At 34.0% G+C, this 13,920-nt stretch overlaps 1 protein-coding gene across 3 annotated transcripts in view; it reads left to right on the forward strand.

Annotated features, from left to right (window-relative positions):
* Positions 1 to 13,920, forward strand: part of POLK (DNA polymerase kappa) — a 63,073-nt gene that overhangs the window by 9,623 nt on the left and 39,530 nt on the right. For 2 of the 3 annotated variants that reach the window (XM_030845975.3, XM_030845967.3), the window contains one exon: positions 10,664 to 10,827. In XM_030845975.3, coding sequence (XP_030701835.1) covers positions 10,672 to 10,827 — 156 coding nt within the window. In that variant the 5' untranslated portion in view covers positions 10,664 to 10,671. Of the gene's footprint in view, positions 1 to 2,976; positions 3,093 to 10,663; positions 10,828 to 13,920 lie in introns of those variants that run through there. The other variant, XM_030845984.3, reaches the window with a different exon arrangement.

Raw genomic sequence — 13,920 nt, forward strand, 5'->3', positions numbered from 1 at the left:
AACTTGCATGTATTCATCTTTTATGACATTATACAGAATTCTTTTGTGATATCTTTGTGAGTGTATTCAAATAAGGAGGTCGTATACAAACCTGTAAAGTGAATGTAGGAATATTGAGGGCATTGCTCCCCTATGTATCTTAAACTTTTGAGTTGGTGCAAAAAAATGATTGCATTTTACCTGTCAATAGTCAACATCTGGCCTGCCTATCTCCCAAATTAGTGATTTTCTCTTAGACTTAGATGTTTACAGGTATATTCATATCCAGTGTAAGTAACCCAAGTGTACCAGTCTATGAATTAACTTAATTAAAGGATCTGTCAAGTTTTTAAAATAGTTGAACAAATTTTCCGGTTGCTGAGAAAAATACCAAAAGCCGATCATAAAATCTAGTTGAGTAAAAGGAGCCTTGTAGTTAATCTGACCAGTTTATGTGCATTCTTTATGTATGAATGGTCCCCACAGCCAGACAGCTGCAGAATTTCTCTCCTTCCTATATATGCTGGTACTATTTTTTTTTCCTCATTCTTCCCCTTCCCCTGCATTACTGTTGTTTATATGTGTTGTGCATTACTATTGTCTGTTACTATTTTTCTTCCTTTTCTGTTCTTCCTCTACTGTAGCAGTCATTGGCAGTAGTGATGGGAAAAGCAGAGGAGGGAGTAGGTGAGAAATAGTGAGAAGCTAGAAGTAAAAGCTGTAATAGAACCTTCATAACATGCTTTCCATCCTGTTGTAATTGACTTATAGGAATAGTGAAAATTATGTTATGCCCATTCTTAATTCTTACTTCGATCCTTTTTCCCACCTCACTAGCTCAAGAGCCCCGAAAATTCTCACCATTTTCCCCAGCCCTGTGACTGCTCCTCATATCTTGGTTTCAAATATAGGCTTGATGTCCTTTTACTATATCCCAGTCTCATATTTTTTTCCTCAATTATGATTCTAAATGATTAGTAGCACTAAGTTAGGTTATCCCTGTTGTGATGATGGATATTTAACTAGGCATTGCCAATATTTACCTTGCTTACTTTCTTTTTCTAACTACCCACACTCCATTTGGATTGGAAGACTTTGTTTTATTGACATCAATTATTATTATTATATTATGTTCATACTGCTAGGACTTGCCTGTTACTCTGATCCTTAAGGTGAGTTTGCATATATATCTTAGACTCCCTTGTGTGTTGATTTTTACCATTTAACTCTCCAAGGACAACTTTATTTGAGGGGGGAGGGGGAGGTTCTCATTGATACCTTAATACACTACATACAGCTACTTAGGAATAAGTCACATCTCATGGACAGTTCTACATTCAGCATTAAGACTGATTTCAGAAACAGAATTTCGAAGAGCATGTAGGCTATCCTTTTGTCCTGTTTCCTGTTGTTCAGAGGAAAGCCAAGTCAGGCATGTTCTAAGCAGAATTATTCTTTCTTACTGTTGAATAAAATTGAAATTGTATTTCATTATCTTTTATTTATATCTATTTGGTTTTGTGGGTTAAAAACTTGTTAGGGGTAGTTGTCATTTAATAGGTTTCACTATAACAGTAAAAAATACTTTAGTCTAAAAAGTACATAGTGTACATATGTAATAGATGAACAGGGATATTAGTGTGCACTCTCTGCATGTATACATTTTCTTTCTGTTTTTCTCCCCAAGCTTTTGAGTCTCTAACTTTTAATGTCTTTTCATTACATTGAGAAATTACATTGAAAAATTATTTTGTTAATATGTTAAAGCCATACTATATAGAGCATTGTGGTATTCTTAAGTACTGGTAGAATCCTCATGATAGTTATTTTGTAAATGTGTTTGCTTTCTGTTTTTCTCCCCACCCCTTTCATTGTTTCACTTTTACTGTAATTTCAGGTCCTCTTCTCAGTCAAGTAAGGTGAAAAATATTATTATGGAATATGCATGCTGTTATGGTGATATAGTTTATTAATATACAGTTATCTTCATCTTCATTTAAAGTATTTATTAAAGAACTTGCTATATGATGATCCTGATTAAGGTGCTGTAAAAATGAGATATATACGACATCTTTCATAGATTCATTATTTTCTAGCATACAGAAATGTATGTCTAAGAATGTAGACAATAATGCTAGACTTTCAAAATATAGACAAAAATAAGTAATAAAACTATTGATATGTTTTTAACAGTTACATTATTATTAAAGAGCAAGTAAAGCTTTAAAATTACCTGTCACATAGTGAGTGTTCAGTATATATGGATTAATGGAATAAGTTTAGTTGGTTGATGATTGAAGGGAAGTTGTAGGAATTGCAATTAACAAGGCCCAGGAGAAAAATCACTAAGCACCGTTAAAATTCATGAGAAACTAAAGAACCAAATTCTATAGTTTAATAAATTATTCTAGCTCAGTGTTTTGCAAGGGTTTTTTAATTTATGCTCCTTTCACAAACCTTCCTTTAATGTTAGCTGATGCTTCAAAACAACTTTAGTATCACTAAAACCAAATCATTATTACCCCCCCACTTATAGCATATAACCCTGAAAGAGATCATCTCATCAAGAATAATTATTTTTGCTAATTTAATATAAATTCCAGATCCTTTGTTATCAGGTGCTCTTCTATGTCATGTCTATTTAAATGTATTTTCATAACTATGTTAGTAATAATTTACAAATAGGTTGTTAATTTTTAAAACCAAAGTTCTTTTAACAGAGTATAATCTGAACAAAAGTCAGATACTTATGGAGTTTTTTATTTATTAGGGTGGGGGGGAGGCATGTGGATATATTTTAAATCATTTTGGGTTAACTACTACAAAATCACAACTTCTTACTAATTTTTTTTTCTATGATTGGCAGATTTTCTGGATGTTTAATTTAATTTTTTGTTTCTGGTTTTCAGGCATGTATAAGACCAGGAAGAAAACATAATAATAATGATTTTTAGAGCCTGACTTCTTATGGAAACCATCTTTTAAAATTCATCAATAGTAAACAATTGTCAGCTGAAAACTGTTAGTTCAGTCTTGGAGTTGGTAACAATTTCAGTATATATCAGTGTTCACACAGGTATTTCTAAGGAATCAGGAGAACCAAAGAAATGAAGGTTATTATTAACTTTTCCTTTTCTTTAGGCTACCTATTCTTTTACTTTAGTGATAGAATATATATGAAGAAATTATAAGAGAGCTGTACAGCATTTGTAGAACAAAGATTTAAGGAAAAGTTTGAGATTTCATGTGAAAGGGTTACGTTGCTAAAAATATTTTAAACTCCTGCCGTAGACTGTTAGAGCTATGAGAAGTTTAAGAAATCAGTAGTGAATCAAGATTAGGGCTCAGAAAAAATTGGAGCCATTTGGCAGAGGAAGTAATTGAAATGATCACTTTCCCAGGACAGGAAAATAAAATATCCTGTACAACTCTTTCTGACCTTATTAAATATTTTCCTTCTAATAATATAGGAGATAGTATAGTGATAATATAATAGTTGAAATTTCCTACTAGTGGTGTAACCTTCCCTTATTATCCTGGCTTCTTATGCAATTCTATATTAAAATGGTAACATTTGAGATTGTAGAATTTTAAAAGTTATTACAGTACCCAAAATGGTACCACAAGAGAATCTTTTCCTCCTTTTCTAAGACCATATGTATTCAACTATCCCTTAAGGTTTGTGTGCTTTACTATATACCTCAACTAAAACAATTAATCTGTTTGGTACCACGTCTACAAAAGTAAATATTTTTGCTGACTTGATCTAATACCCAACGAAAGAACCTCTTGGCCTACCTCCTTTGTGTGAGTATAAACAAAGTTTTCCTTGTTAAAGAACCTGGAAGACTTTTTACAAAATATGCAACTCATCATCAGAATAGGAATGTATAAACTGAGCTTTGGGAATTTACCTTTGAACTGATTTTTTTTTTTTTTTTTTTTTTTGGCCACACCACGCAGCATGTGGGCTCTTAGTTCTCCAACCAGGGATCAAACCTGTGCCCCCTGCATTGGAAGTGTGGAGCCTTAACCACTGGACTGCCAAGGAAGTCCCTGAACTGATGTTTAGTTAATGTGTTTTGTATCAGGATATATTTCATTCTGTACTAAGAAGCAGATAATTTCAATTTATTATTCTCTAAGTGCGAATGTTATACATCTGTAGGATTATGTAGAGTGTAGGGTTTTTGACTGCCTTCTGTCTCATTCATCTTTGAAATAAATTAAATTAATAGGCAACTCAGGAAGGAAAAAGACAATTGAAGAGAATATATGCATGGTTCTCTCTTAAAGAATAGACCTTAAATCCTTGGTGAAAGGTTGAGGGTTTTTTTGGCCAAGCCATGTGGCTTATGGGATCTTAGTTCCTGAACCAGGGATTGAACCCAGGGGACAGCAGTGAAAGCGCCAAGTCCTAACCACTGGACTGCCAGGGAACTCCCAACTTAAGTTTTCTTTTAGCATACATCCCCTTGGTTTAAGATCTGTGGGGTTACATAATTTCTGTTATTTCTCTCAGTGATACATATAAATTTTTAAATATTGCAGATAATCCTATCTCAAATAATTTTGAAATTTTTGTACATCTTATTTTGCAAAGATATAAAAAACTAAAGCTAAAAATACAGAGGTGCCTCTGTGCTTTAATTCCCATCATATAGAAATTGTAGAGACTTCCCTGGTGGCAAGTGGCTAAGAATCCGCCTGCCAACGCAGGGGATACAGGTTCAAGCCCTGGTCCAGGAAGATCCCATGTGCCGCGGAGCAACTAAGCCCGTGTGCCACAACTACTGAGCCTGGGCTCTAGAGCCTGCGAGCCACAACTACTGAGCCCGTGTGCCACGGCTACTGAAGTCTGTGCATCTATAGCCCATGCTCCACAGCAAGAGAAGCTACCGCAATGAGAAGCCCGTGTGACGCAACGAAGAGTAGCCGCCGCTCACTGCAACTAGAGAAAGCCTGTGCACAGCAATGAAGACCCAACACAGCTAAAAATAAATTAAATAAATAAATTTATTTTTTAAATGTTAATTTCTTTAAAAAATTGTAGGCATGCAGTTTGAGTATATATGTACATATATGTGTGTGTAAAATAATTGGAGAGGAACATGTTAACAAATTAATCTGTTAAAGTCTTGGGGTTGTGATTTTTTAATTTTTTTGAAAATTTAAAAAACTTTTTTATAAGAAATGAGAAAGAAAACTTTAGGTCAGGCATTAATTTGGAAATTACTACATTAAAATTAGAGTAATATTCTTAATTTGATACATTCACTCTATGTAAGTGTAGATTGTAAAAAGAACATTTAATCACAGTCTGAAGTTTTGTACTGGGTGCTTAATCTGTTCAGACATTAAATATTTGAACATTTGAGGGATTTAAAAATAATATTTGTTCTTAAGACATATAAAGGTTTTCTGGGGGGGCTGGTTATTGAGTTTGGTTATTTACAGTATGTTAGAAATGGGAAGCAAGCTCTGTCTAGGACCCTACTATAGTTTAGTTTTCCCTCCTCCTCTTTCCCCTCTTCCTTCCCCTCCTGCTTGATCCTCTCCTTCTCTCTCTCTGTTACCCTTAGTATATTTTACCTGTTTCCTGGTAGATTAATTCCAGGTGACTTTGGTCAATATGCTAAGCACTTTTGATACTGTTTACATAGTTTTGTGTGGTTTTTATACGGAGGAGGAACCCTACCACAGAAAACTTCTTTCTTAGAATTCCTTCTGAAAAATTCTAATTTTCCTTTCTTACTATCACCAAAACAGAGGTTGCCCTTACATTTTTAAACTGGTAACCAGAATAGTCTGTGGTAGAATCAGACTGGAAGAATTTGAATATTTTCAGAGAAAATGTGCTTTTAAACCAATATGCTAAACCACAGGAACCCAGAGTTCTTTCCTTTGAGCTGTGCATTACTGTTTGTGCAGCTTCTGAATTGAAGTTAACAGACTGTATTCTGTAATATTGAACTATAAAAATGTTTGACTATTCTCTTTCTCAAAAAAATTTTTTGTTTGTAAGTCACAGTTATATCCATTCATAGACCTTGGGACTATATATGTGACTATATGTGAGTGCACAGTAATCGTAGGATAAATACTTCTTTGGAAGCAAAACAAAATTCATCTATATGATCTGTGAACATTAGCTTTTTCTCAAGGATGCTCACAGTGTACCCTGTTCCCTTTTAGAGTCTCTTTATCTTAAAGAGCGAAGTAAGAAAAGTAGGACTAGTGATTTTCACAGCTCTGGAAATTTGACTTAGCTTTAATAATAATAATAAATAATAAGTATTGATTGTGAGTTTATCATGTACCAGACATCATACTAGGCACTTCCATTATATGCTGTCTGTACAAAGCCATTTGAAGTAGTACTAAATCTCACTTCCCAGAAAAATATGGAATTTATCATACTTTGTTATATTACGTGATCATCTCTGCTAGAAGCTCCCCCTTTCAATTTGTGGACTTCTAGATAAAGAAACTCAGAGCTAATGGGAAGAATACAGATAACCAGTGCTAATGAGAAATTTTAGAAATTTGAAAGTAACAGAAATACTAACCAATAACAACAAAAGCAGACTCACCATAGTAACACAAATGATAGTACCAAAAGGAACTCATAGAGATCCAAGTATACTAAAAGTTAGTATGTTGTTTATTACCTTTGTCCATTGATTTTTCTTAGATTTAGATATAATTGAAAAATATTAATCAAACAAATTAAATTTAACAAAGTAACTTAATTTCCCAAAGTAGAAATACCAGCTAGAATTTTTTAATATTAATGGAGCCTAGCAAGCATTCTAATATGTAAATTCAAAATATTCTTATATTATAATAGAAGTCCTGAAAGCTTTAATAAACCAATTTAACCATGAAATTTCATAGGAAAATAAGGCTCATAAATTCAAAAGTGGTTAAGCTCATATACTTGTCCTTACATATGTAATATTAAAATAAGAGAAAACAAAGTATTTTTAAATTAACTTCAGAAAAGCAGTTTTTCTCCCAATCTTTTAATGTGATTATGTGAACTTGCTATGTGAATAAAAGAATGAGAAAATGATATAAACTGAGTTTGATGATTTAACAAATGTTTATTGACCACCTACTCTGTGCCAAGCACTGTTTGAGGCATTTGGTATACATCAGTGGGGGAAAAAGTTCCCTGCCCTCATGGAACTTACATTTTCACAGGAGAGGTAGACAATAAACATAATAAGTAAGTAAACTATGAAAAGCAGTGGGGCATTGGAAAGAGGGTGTTGTAGGAGGGATAATCAGGCTACAATTTTAAATAGGGACGTCAGGATATGCCCTTATTAAGAAGGTGACATTTAAGCCAAGACTTGAAGGAGATAAGGGGGTTTAGACAAGAGGATATCTGGCCAAAGAACCCTCGAGGAGGAAGGAACAGCCAGTGCAAAAGGCCTCCAGGTCAGAGTGTGCCTCGCTGATTTGAGGAACAGCAAAGTTGGAAAGCAGTGAGCAAGGGGGAGAGTATTAGGTATGAGGGTAGACAGGTAACAGGTAATAGAGATACAGATTCTGTAAAGATTTGGGGTTTTATACTGGAGTGAGATGAGGTGCCATTGTACAGTTTTTATTAGAGGAGTGATATGACCTAACTCATGATTTAGAAGAATCAGTTGGGCTACTGTGTTGATAATTGACTATAGGAGGGCAAGGGTAGGAACAGAGACTATTTAAGATTATTGCTATTGCAATAATCCAGGCAAGAAATAATGGTGGTTCAGACTAGTGTGAAAGCAGTGAAAATAGTGAGAGGAGGTTACATTCAGGGTGCATTTTGAAAGTAGAGCCCACAGGATTTCCTGACAGTTTGGATGTGGGGTGTGATAAAGAGGAGAGTCAAGAATCACTACAAGGTGTTTTGCATGAGCAATTGGAGGGGATTAGAGTTGCCCTCAACTGAGATGAGGAAGGCTGAAATTAGAGCTGGTTTGGGGGATGGAGGCAGATGAGAAGGTCAATTTCAGATTTGCTAAATTTGAGATGTCAGGCAGGCATTTGGACTAGAGCTGTAAACTTGCAAGTCATTAGCATGTAGATGATAGTAAGTCTGTGCCCATGAAACTGGATATATGTTACCTGGTGATGGGGCATCAACAAGGCAGCAAGGTGGGAATTTCCTGGCGGTTCAGTGGTTAGGGCTCCGGGCTCTCACTGCCAAGGGCCCAGGTTTGATCCCTGGTCGGGGAACTAATATCCCCACAAGCCACTCAGTGCGGCCAAAAAAAAAAAAAGGCAGCAAGGTAATGAAAACTAACTTTACCTATCTCACAACTTTGCCTGGCGCCAGTATTGCTGGTAGCCCAGTTCTTCTTGCCAATTAAGGACCAAAACCAATTCTCAGAGTTTTGGGGCTAAGTAATATACTATATGTGAAGTAGTAGGCATTCAATAATTGTTTCTTTTCCTTTCGTACATTTTAACATTTAAAGGACAAGGCAGCTTAAATGTAGGATGTCTGTATTTAGCCTCTTCCCTCTTCAGTAGTGTTGGTTTGGGGAAATTATGAATGAATTACATTCACCTGTTTTACTAAAAAATGATAAATTATTGGATTACTAAAGCATAAGGCAAAATACAGGATAATATTAGGCTGAATGTGAAAGCTGAAGAGAAAAAAATTCAAATGATAAGAACAGAAAATCAACCTATATTCCCTTAGGTACCTAGAAACAACATCACTAGTGGTTCCAATACTTTAGGACACACTGGAATTATCTGGGCATCTCTTAAAAATACTGGTATCTGGCTCCTACTCCCAGAATTTCTGATTTATTTGGTATGGGATACAACCTGGCCATCTGGAGTTTTAAGGTCCCTCCAGACATCCCTCTAATGTGTCACAAAGTTTGAGAACTACTGTGTTATACACTTTGTTCTAATGGAACTGTCACTAATAATCACAGTATTCAAATTTCCTTCCATAATTTATTTTATTCTTTGCTGGTGTCAAAAATGGAAGCAGCTATCAAGAAAAGGTCCTCTTGAGTTCATTATGCTAAGTGAAATAAGTCAGAGAAATTCAGATACCGTATGACCTCACTTATATGTGGAATCTAAAAACAAAAACAAAAAACAACTCACAGAGAACAGATTGGTGGTTGCCAGTGGCAGGGATGGGGTGTGGATGGGAGGGGTGAGGGGTAGGGGGATGGGGGAAATAGGTAAAGGGAATCAAAAGGTATAAACTTTCAATTATAAAATAAGTCATGGAGATGTACAGCTTGGTGACTATAGTTAATACTGTATTGTATACTTGAAAGTTGCTAAGAGTGTAGATCTTAAAAGTTCTCATCACACGAAAAAAAACCCAACTATATATGGTGATGGATGTTAAATAGAAAGAAAAGAAAAGAAGGGAAGGGAAGAGGAGGGGAGCGGTGGGGAGGGAAGGTCCTCAAGGCAGAGTAGAATAAGTGAACCCTCTGTAAATCATGCAAATGAGAAATCACTGCCATAATTTGTTGTAGATTCATGGCAGATATTCACCTGGCCATTTATTTGTAGTATAAGTGAAGCCCAAATTGGAGGTAGCTGTGATGTCATGGTAGCTGCTTTAGACTTGGAGTAAGAAGACTTGGATTGAAATCCTAGTTCTTTTGCATATTATCAGATAATTATCATAATTGCTTATTATCAATTATTATCATAATTACCCATTGTGGTGGGCAATTCATTTAACCTTCCTGAAATTCAAATTTCTTTCTCCCTAACATGAGAATGAGCAAGTCTACTTTGCATGGTTATAATAATTGTTTTTAAAAGTGAATGTATGTGAAGGTAAATTATAAAGAATTATATAAAGACACTAAAGAATTATTATTTGAAATTAACCTTAGAAGTGACATAACATTGTAAAATGTAATGATTTCCTGGAAGTAGATAGATATTTCTTCCTATATTTTTTCACTGATTTAAGAATAGAACTCTGCAAACAGTAAGTAATAAATGTTTTTGATCTTAATGTTAGGCATGGAAACTGTTATTTTGTATTTATTTCTTATACAGTGTATTAATATGGGAAAAACATGAACTGTCAGACACAGATGTTGTCACTTATTATCAAATTTGTGTCGCTAGGCATGTTCTAAAACTTAGGTTTCTTTTCTCTTTATATTGGGAATAATAATATCTAGCTTTGGGCTTCCCTGGTGGCGCAGTGGCTGAGAGTCCGCCTGCTGATGCAGGGGACCCGGGTTTGTGCCCCGGTCCGGCAAGATCTCACATGCTGAGGAGCAGCTGGGCCCGTGAGCCATGGCCGCTGGGCCTGCGCTTCCGGAGCCTGTGCTCCGCAACGGGAGAGGCCACAACAGTGAGAGGCCCGCGTACTGCAAAAAATAAAAAATAAAAATAATAATAATAATATCTACCTTTCAGGGCTGCTGTGTAAAATTCAAGTGTAAAGCACCAAGCATAGTGGCTAGCATAGGTTGGCAGGAAATGTTGATTCCTTTCTTCCCTCCAAGAGTATGGTAATCTTGGGATAATAATTTTAAAATCTGAGTAATAATTATTTCTCCGTAGCCAAAAAATCTTAACTGTCATTTTTATTTTGCTGATTTCTATATCATTTTAACTTTTAAATGTCCACCCCTCTCCCAAAAAAGCCATTTTAACTTTAACTTTTTTTTTTTACTTTAAGTTTACACCATGGATAGCACAGAGGAGAAGAATGACAGCACAAAGGAGAAGAATGACAATTACAAAGATGATCTTCTGCTAAGGGTGGGACTTAATGATAATAAAGCCGGAATGGAAGGATTAGATAAAGAGAAAATTAACAAAATTATAATGGAAGCCACAAAGGTATGTTTCTTTTTTCTTTCAATATCTTTAATTTAGTAACTTTTTAACTTTCTGTTTAAAAGAAAATTAGTATTTTAAATATCCTTTTAATTATAATTTTAAATATTTTAATATATAAAATTATTAAGCTACAATGCATATAGAATAATTTCCCTTCTCTTCTGTTGCTTTTGCCATCCAGTTTTCTACTTCACATGCACATGCATGTTAAAGCATGCATGTTAAAGTATGCATGTTAAAGCAAAATAACATATATCTTCTTTTTTCACCCATTTTTTTTTCACCCCAATAGGAGAATAGTACAATTGTGGGTTTTTTGTTTTTATTTCAGTTAATATATCTTTGAAGTCTTTCTGTATAAGAAACTAGAGATCTTCATTCTTTTTTATGCCTGCGTATGTGGATGTACTATACTTTATTGAACTAGTCAGAATCTTTATGGATGGAATATAATGTCATTTCTAGTCTTCCATTTTTACAAACAATACTATAGTGAATAAGCTTGTATTTCATAACTTTACATATGTGCAAATATAACTATAGGAGAGATTCCCAGAAGTGGAATTATTCCACCAAATACATATAGCATGAAAGGATATATGCATGTGCAGTTTTTAATTAATTGTGCAATTGCCCTCCATAGTAGTTGTATCAATTTACATTTCCACTGCCAATATGTGAGAGTATGTTTTACCATGCTGCAACCATACCAACGTAGTGTGTTACTATACTTCTGGATTTGCCAGTCTATGGTAACATAGGGTCACATTAATTTATATTTCTCTTATGAAAAGTGAGATTGTACATCTTTTTCATATGTTTAAAAGCCACTTATATGTGTATTTTTTACACACTGTCTCTTCTAACCCTTTGCACAATTTTCCATTGGATTATTGTTTACCTTTTGACTTTGCTCATGGTAGTTTAGTCCTGTGCAGTAGTTTTTCGTTTGCTTCTTTTTACGTACTTGAATTAGTTAACTACATATGACTTTCTCCAAGATCATAAAAGTGTTCTTTAATGGGTTTTTTCTACCATTTGGGGGGTTTCATTTATGTATTATGAAATATCCATGCAGAAAGGTGTAAAATTTAAGAGAATATCCTTATTCTTAGCAAATGCATGCTGATAACTGCACCAACTTACTCTCAAATGGTTTAGCCAAAAAAAGAGGGTGGAGAGAGAGAGAGAGAGTGAGTGTGTGTGTGTGTGTGTGTGTGCGCACACAAGCACACATAAGATTTGGGAGAGAAACCGAATGTAGCAGGATATCAACAATTGGTCAGTCTAGGTGAGGACATATAGGTGTTCCTTGTACTATTCTTTCAACTCTTAAATATTTGGAAATTCTAAAATAAAGAGTTGAGGGAAAAATAATTTTTTAAGCATATAAAATGTAGATACAATTTTAAAAGTATCAATAAAAGATAATTAAGAGATGAAATAAGGAATCCATATAACATATGGATAATTAAGAGATGAAATAAGGAATCCATATAACATATGGATTCATAAGAGATGAAATAACATAAGAGATGAAATAACATAAGAGATGAAATAAGGAATCCATATAACATATGGATTGGATCCTGGTTGGAACAAATACATTTGGAACATTTAGAGGAATTTGAATATAGGGAGGATACTAGATAATATTAAGGAATTATTGTTAATTTTATTAGTTATGAAATGTTATTATGATTACATATTACTATGGAAAATGGCCTTATTTTTAAAGATGCATGCTAAAATACTCTATAAAATAGCTAAATGTCATTATATCTATAACTTACTTTAAAACAGTTCACTTAAAAAAATCATTGAAGGAAATTAAGCAAAATGTTAACAGTTGTTAAATCTCAGTGATAGTTTTATATATTTATTATAACAACCTCTATATTTTTCTGTTTCAGACTTCTTTGAAATTTTCATCATAACAATTTTTTAAAAGACAAAGAGTAAAACCTATGATCCTAGTTTTCAAGTTAAGAAATAGAATATTTAAGTTATCTTAGATGACCCTATCAGATATTCCCTCTTTCTTCCTCATGTCTCAGTACCATTTACTAAATAGTCCATCCTTTCCTACTGATCTGCAGTGCTTTCTACTGTTCTAATAGATTATTTGTCTGTTCTTGCACTGTACGACATGATCTTAAATACAATACTTTAAAGTCTTGATATCTGTTGGAACAAGTTCTCTTTTTTTGGCCTTTGTTCTTTTACAAGAGTATCTTAGGCATTCTTGAATCTTTGCTCTTCCATATAAATTTTGTATGATATTAATATGTAGCAATCATAGAATAGATACTTATGTATTTTATATATTAATATATTTGTATGCTTTATATAATATATATTCCTCTAGTAGGGAGGAGGGGTGAGTTTATCTGAAATATCTTTCTTAAATTGAAATTTTCTAATTCTTGCCACTCCATAGCAATTTACTTTTTAAAAACTTCAATCAGAAAAATTTAAACATACCCAAAATTAGAATAGTATAGTGAATCCCAGGTAATCATCACCCAGCATCAATAATTATCAACATTTTTACAAATATTGTTTCATCTTTCTCACTTACTTCTCCCTACTGAATTTTGGAGGTGGAAATTAGAGTATTTTAAAACAAATCCCAATAAATTGGATAAATTTCTAGACATTCACAATTTTCCAAAACTGACTTAAGAAGATACAGAAAATCTAAATAGACCTATAAAAAGGAAAGAAATTAAATTAGTAATTAAAAATCTTCCCCCTCCGAAAGGAAAAAAAGAGATCAGGTCAAGATGTCTTCACTGGTGATTTTTTTTTTTTTTTTATACAGCAGGTTCTTATTAGTCATCCATTTTGTACACATCAGTGTATACCTGTCAATCCCAATCACCCAGTTCATCACACCACCACCACCACCCTGCCGCTTTCCCCGCTTGTTGTCTATACGTTTGTTCTCTACATCTGTGTCTCAATTTCTGCCCTGCATACCAGTTCATCTGTACCATTTTTCTAGGTTCCACATACATGCATTAATATACAATATATGTTTTTCCCTTTCTGACTTACCTCACTCTGTATGACAGTCTCTAGATCATCCAC

This window comes from Globicephala melas, chromosome 3 (assembly GCF_963455315.2).
Source record: "Globicephala melas chromosome 3, mGloMel1.2, whole genome shotgun sequence".
Classification (NCBI taxonomy): Eukaryota; Metazoa; Chordata; class Mammalia; order Artiodactyla; family Delphinidae; genus Globicephala; species Globicephala melas.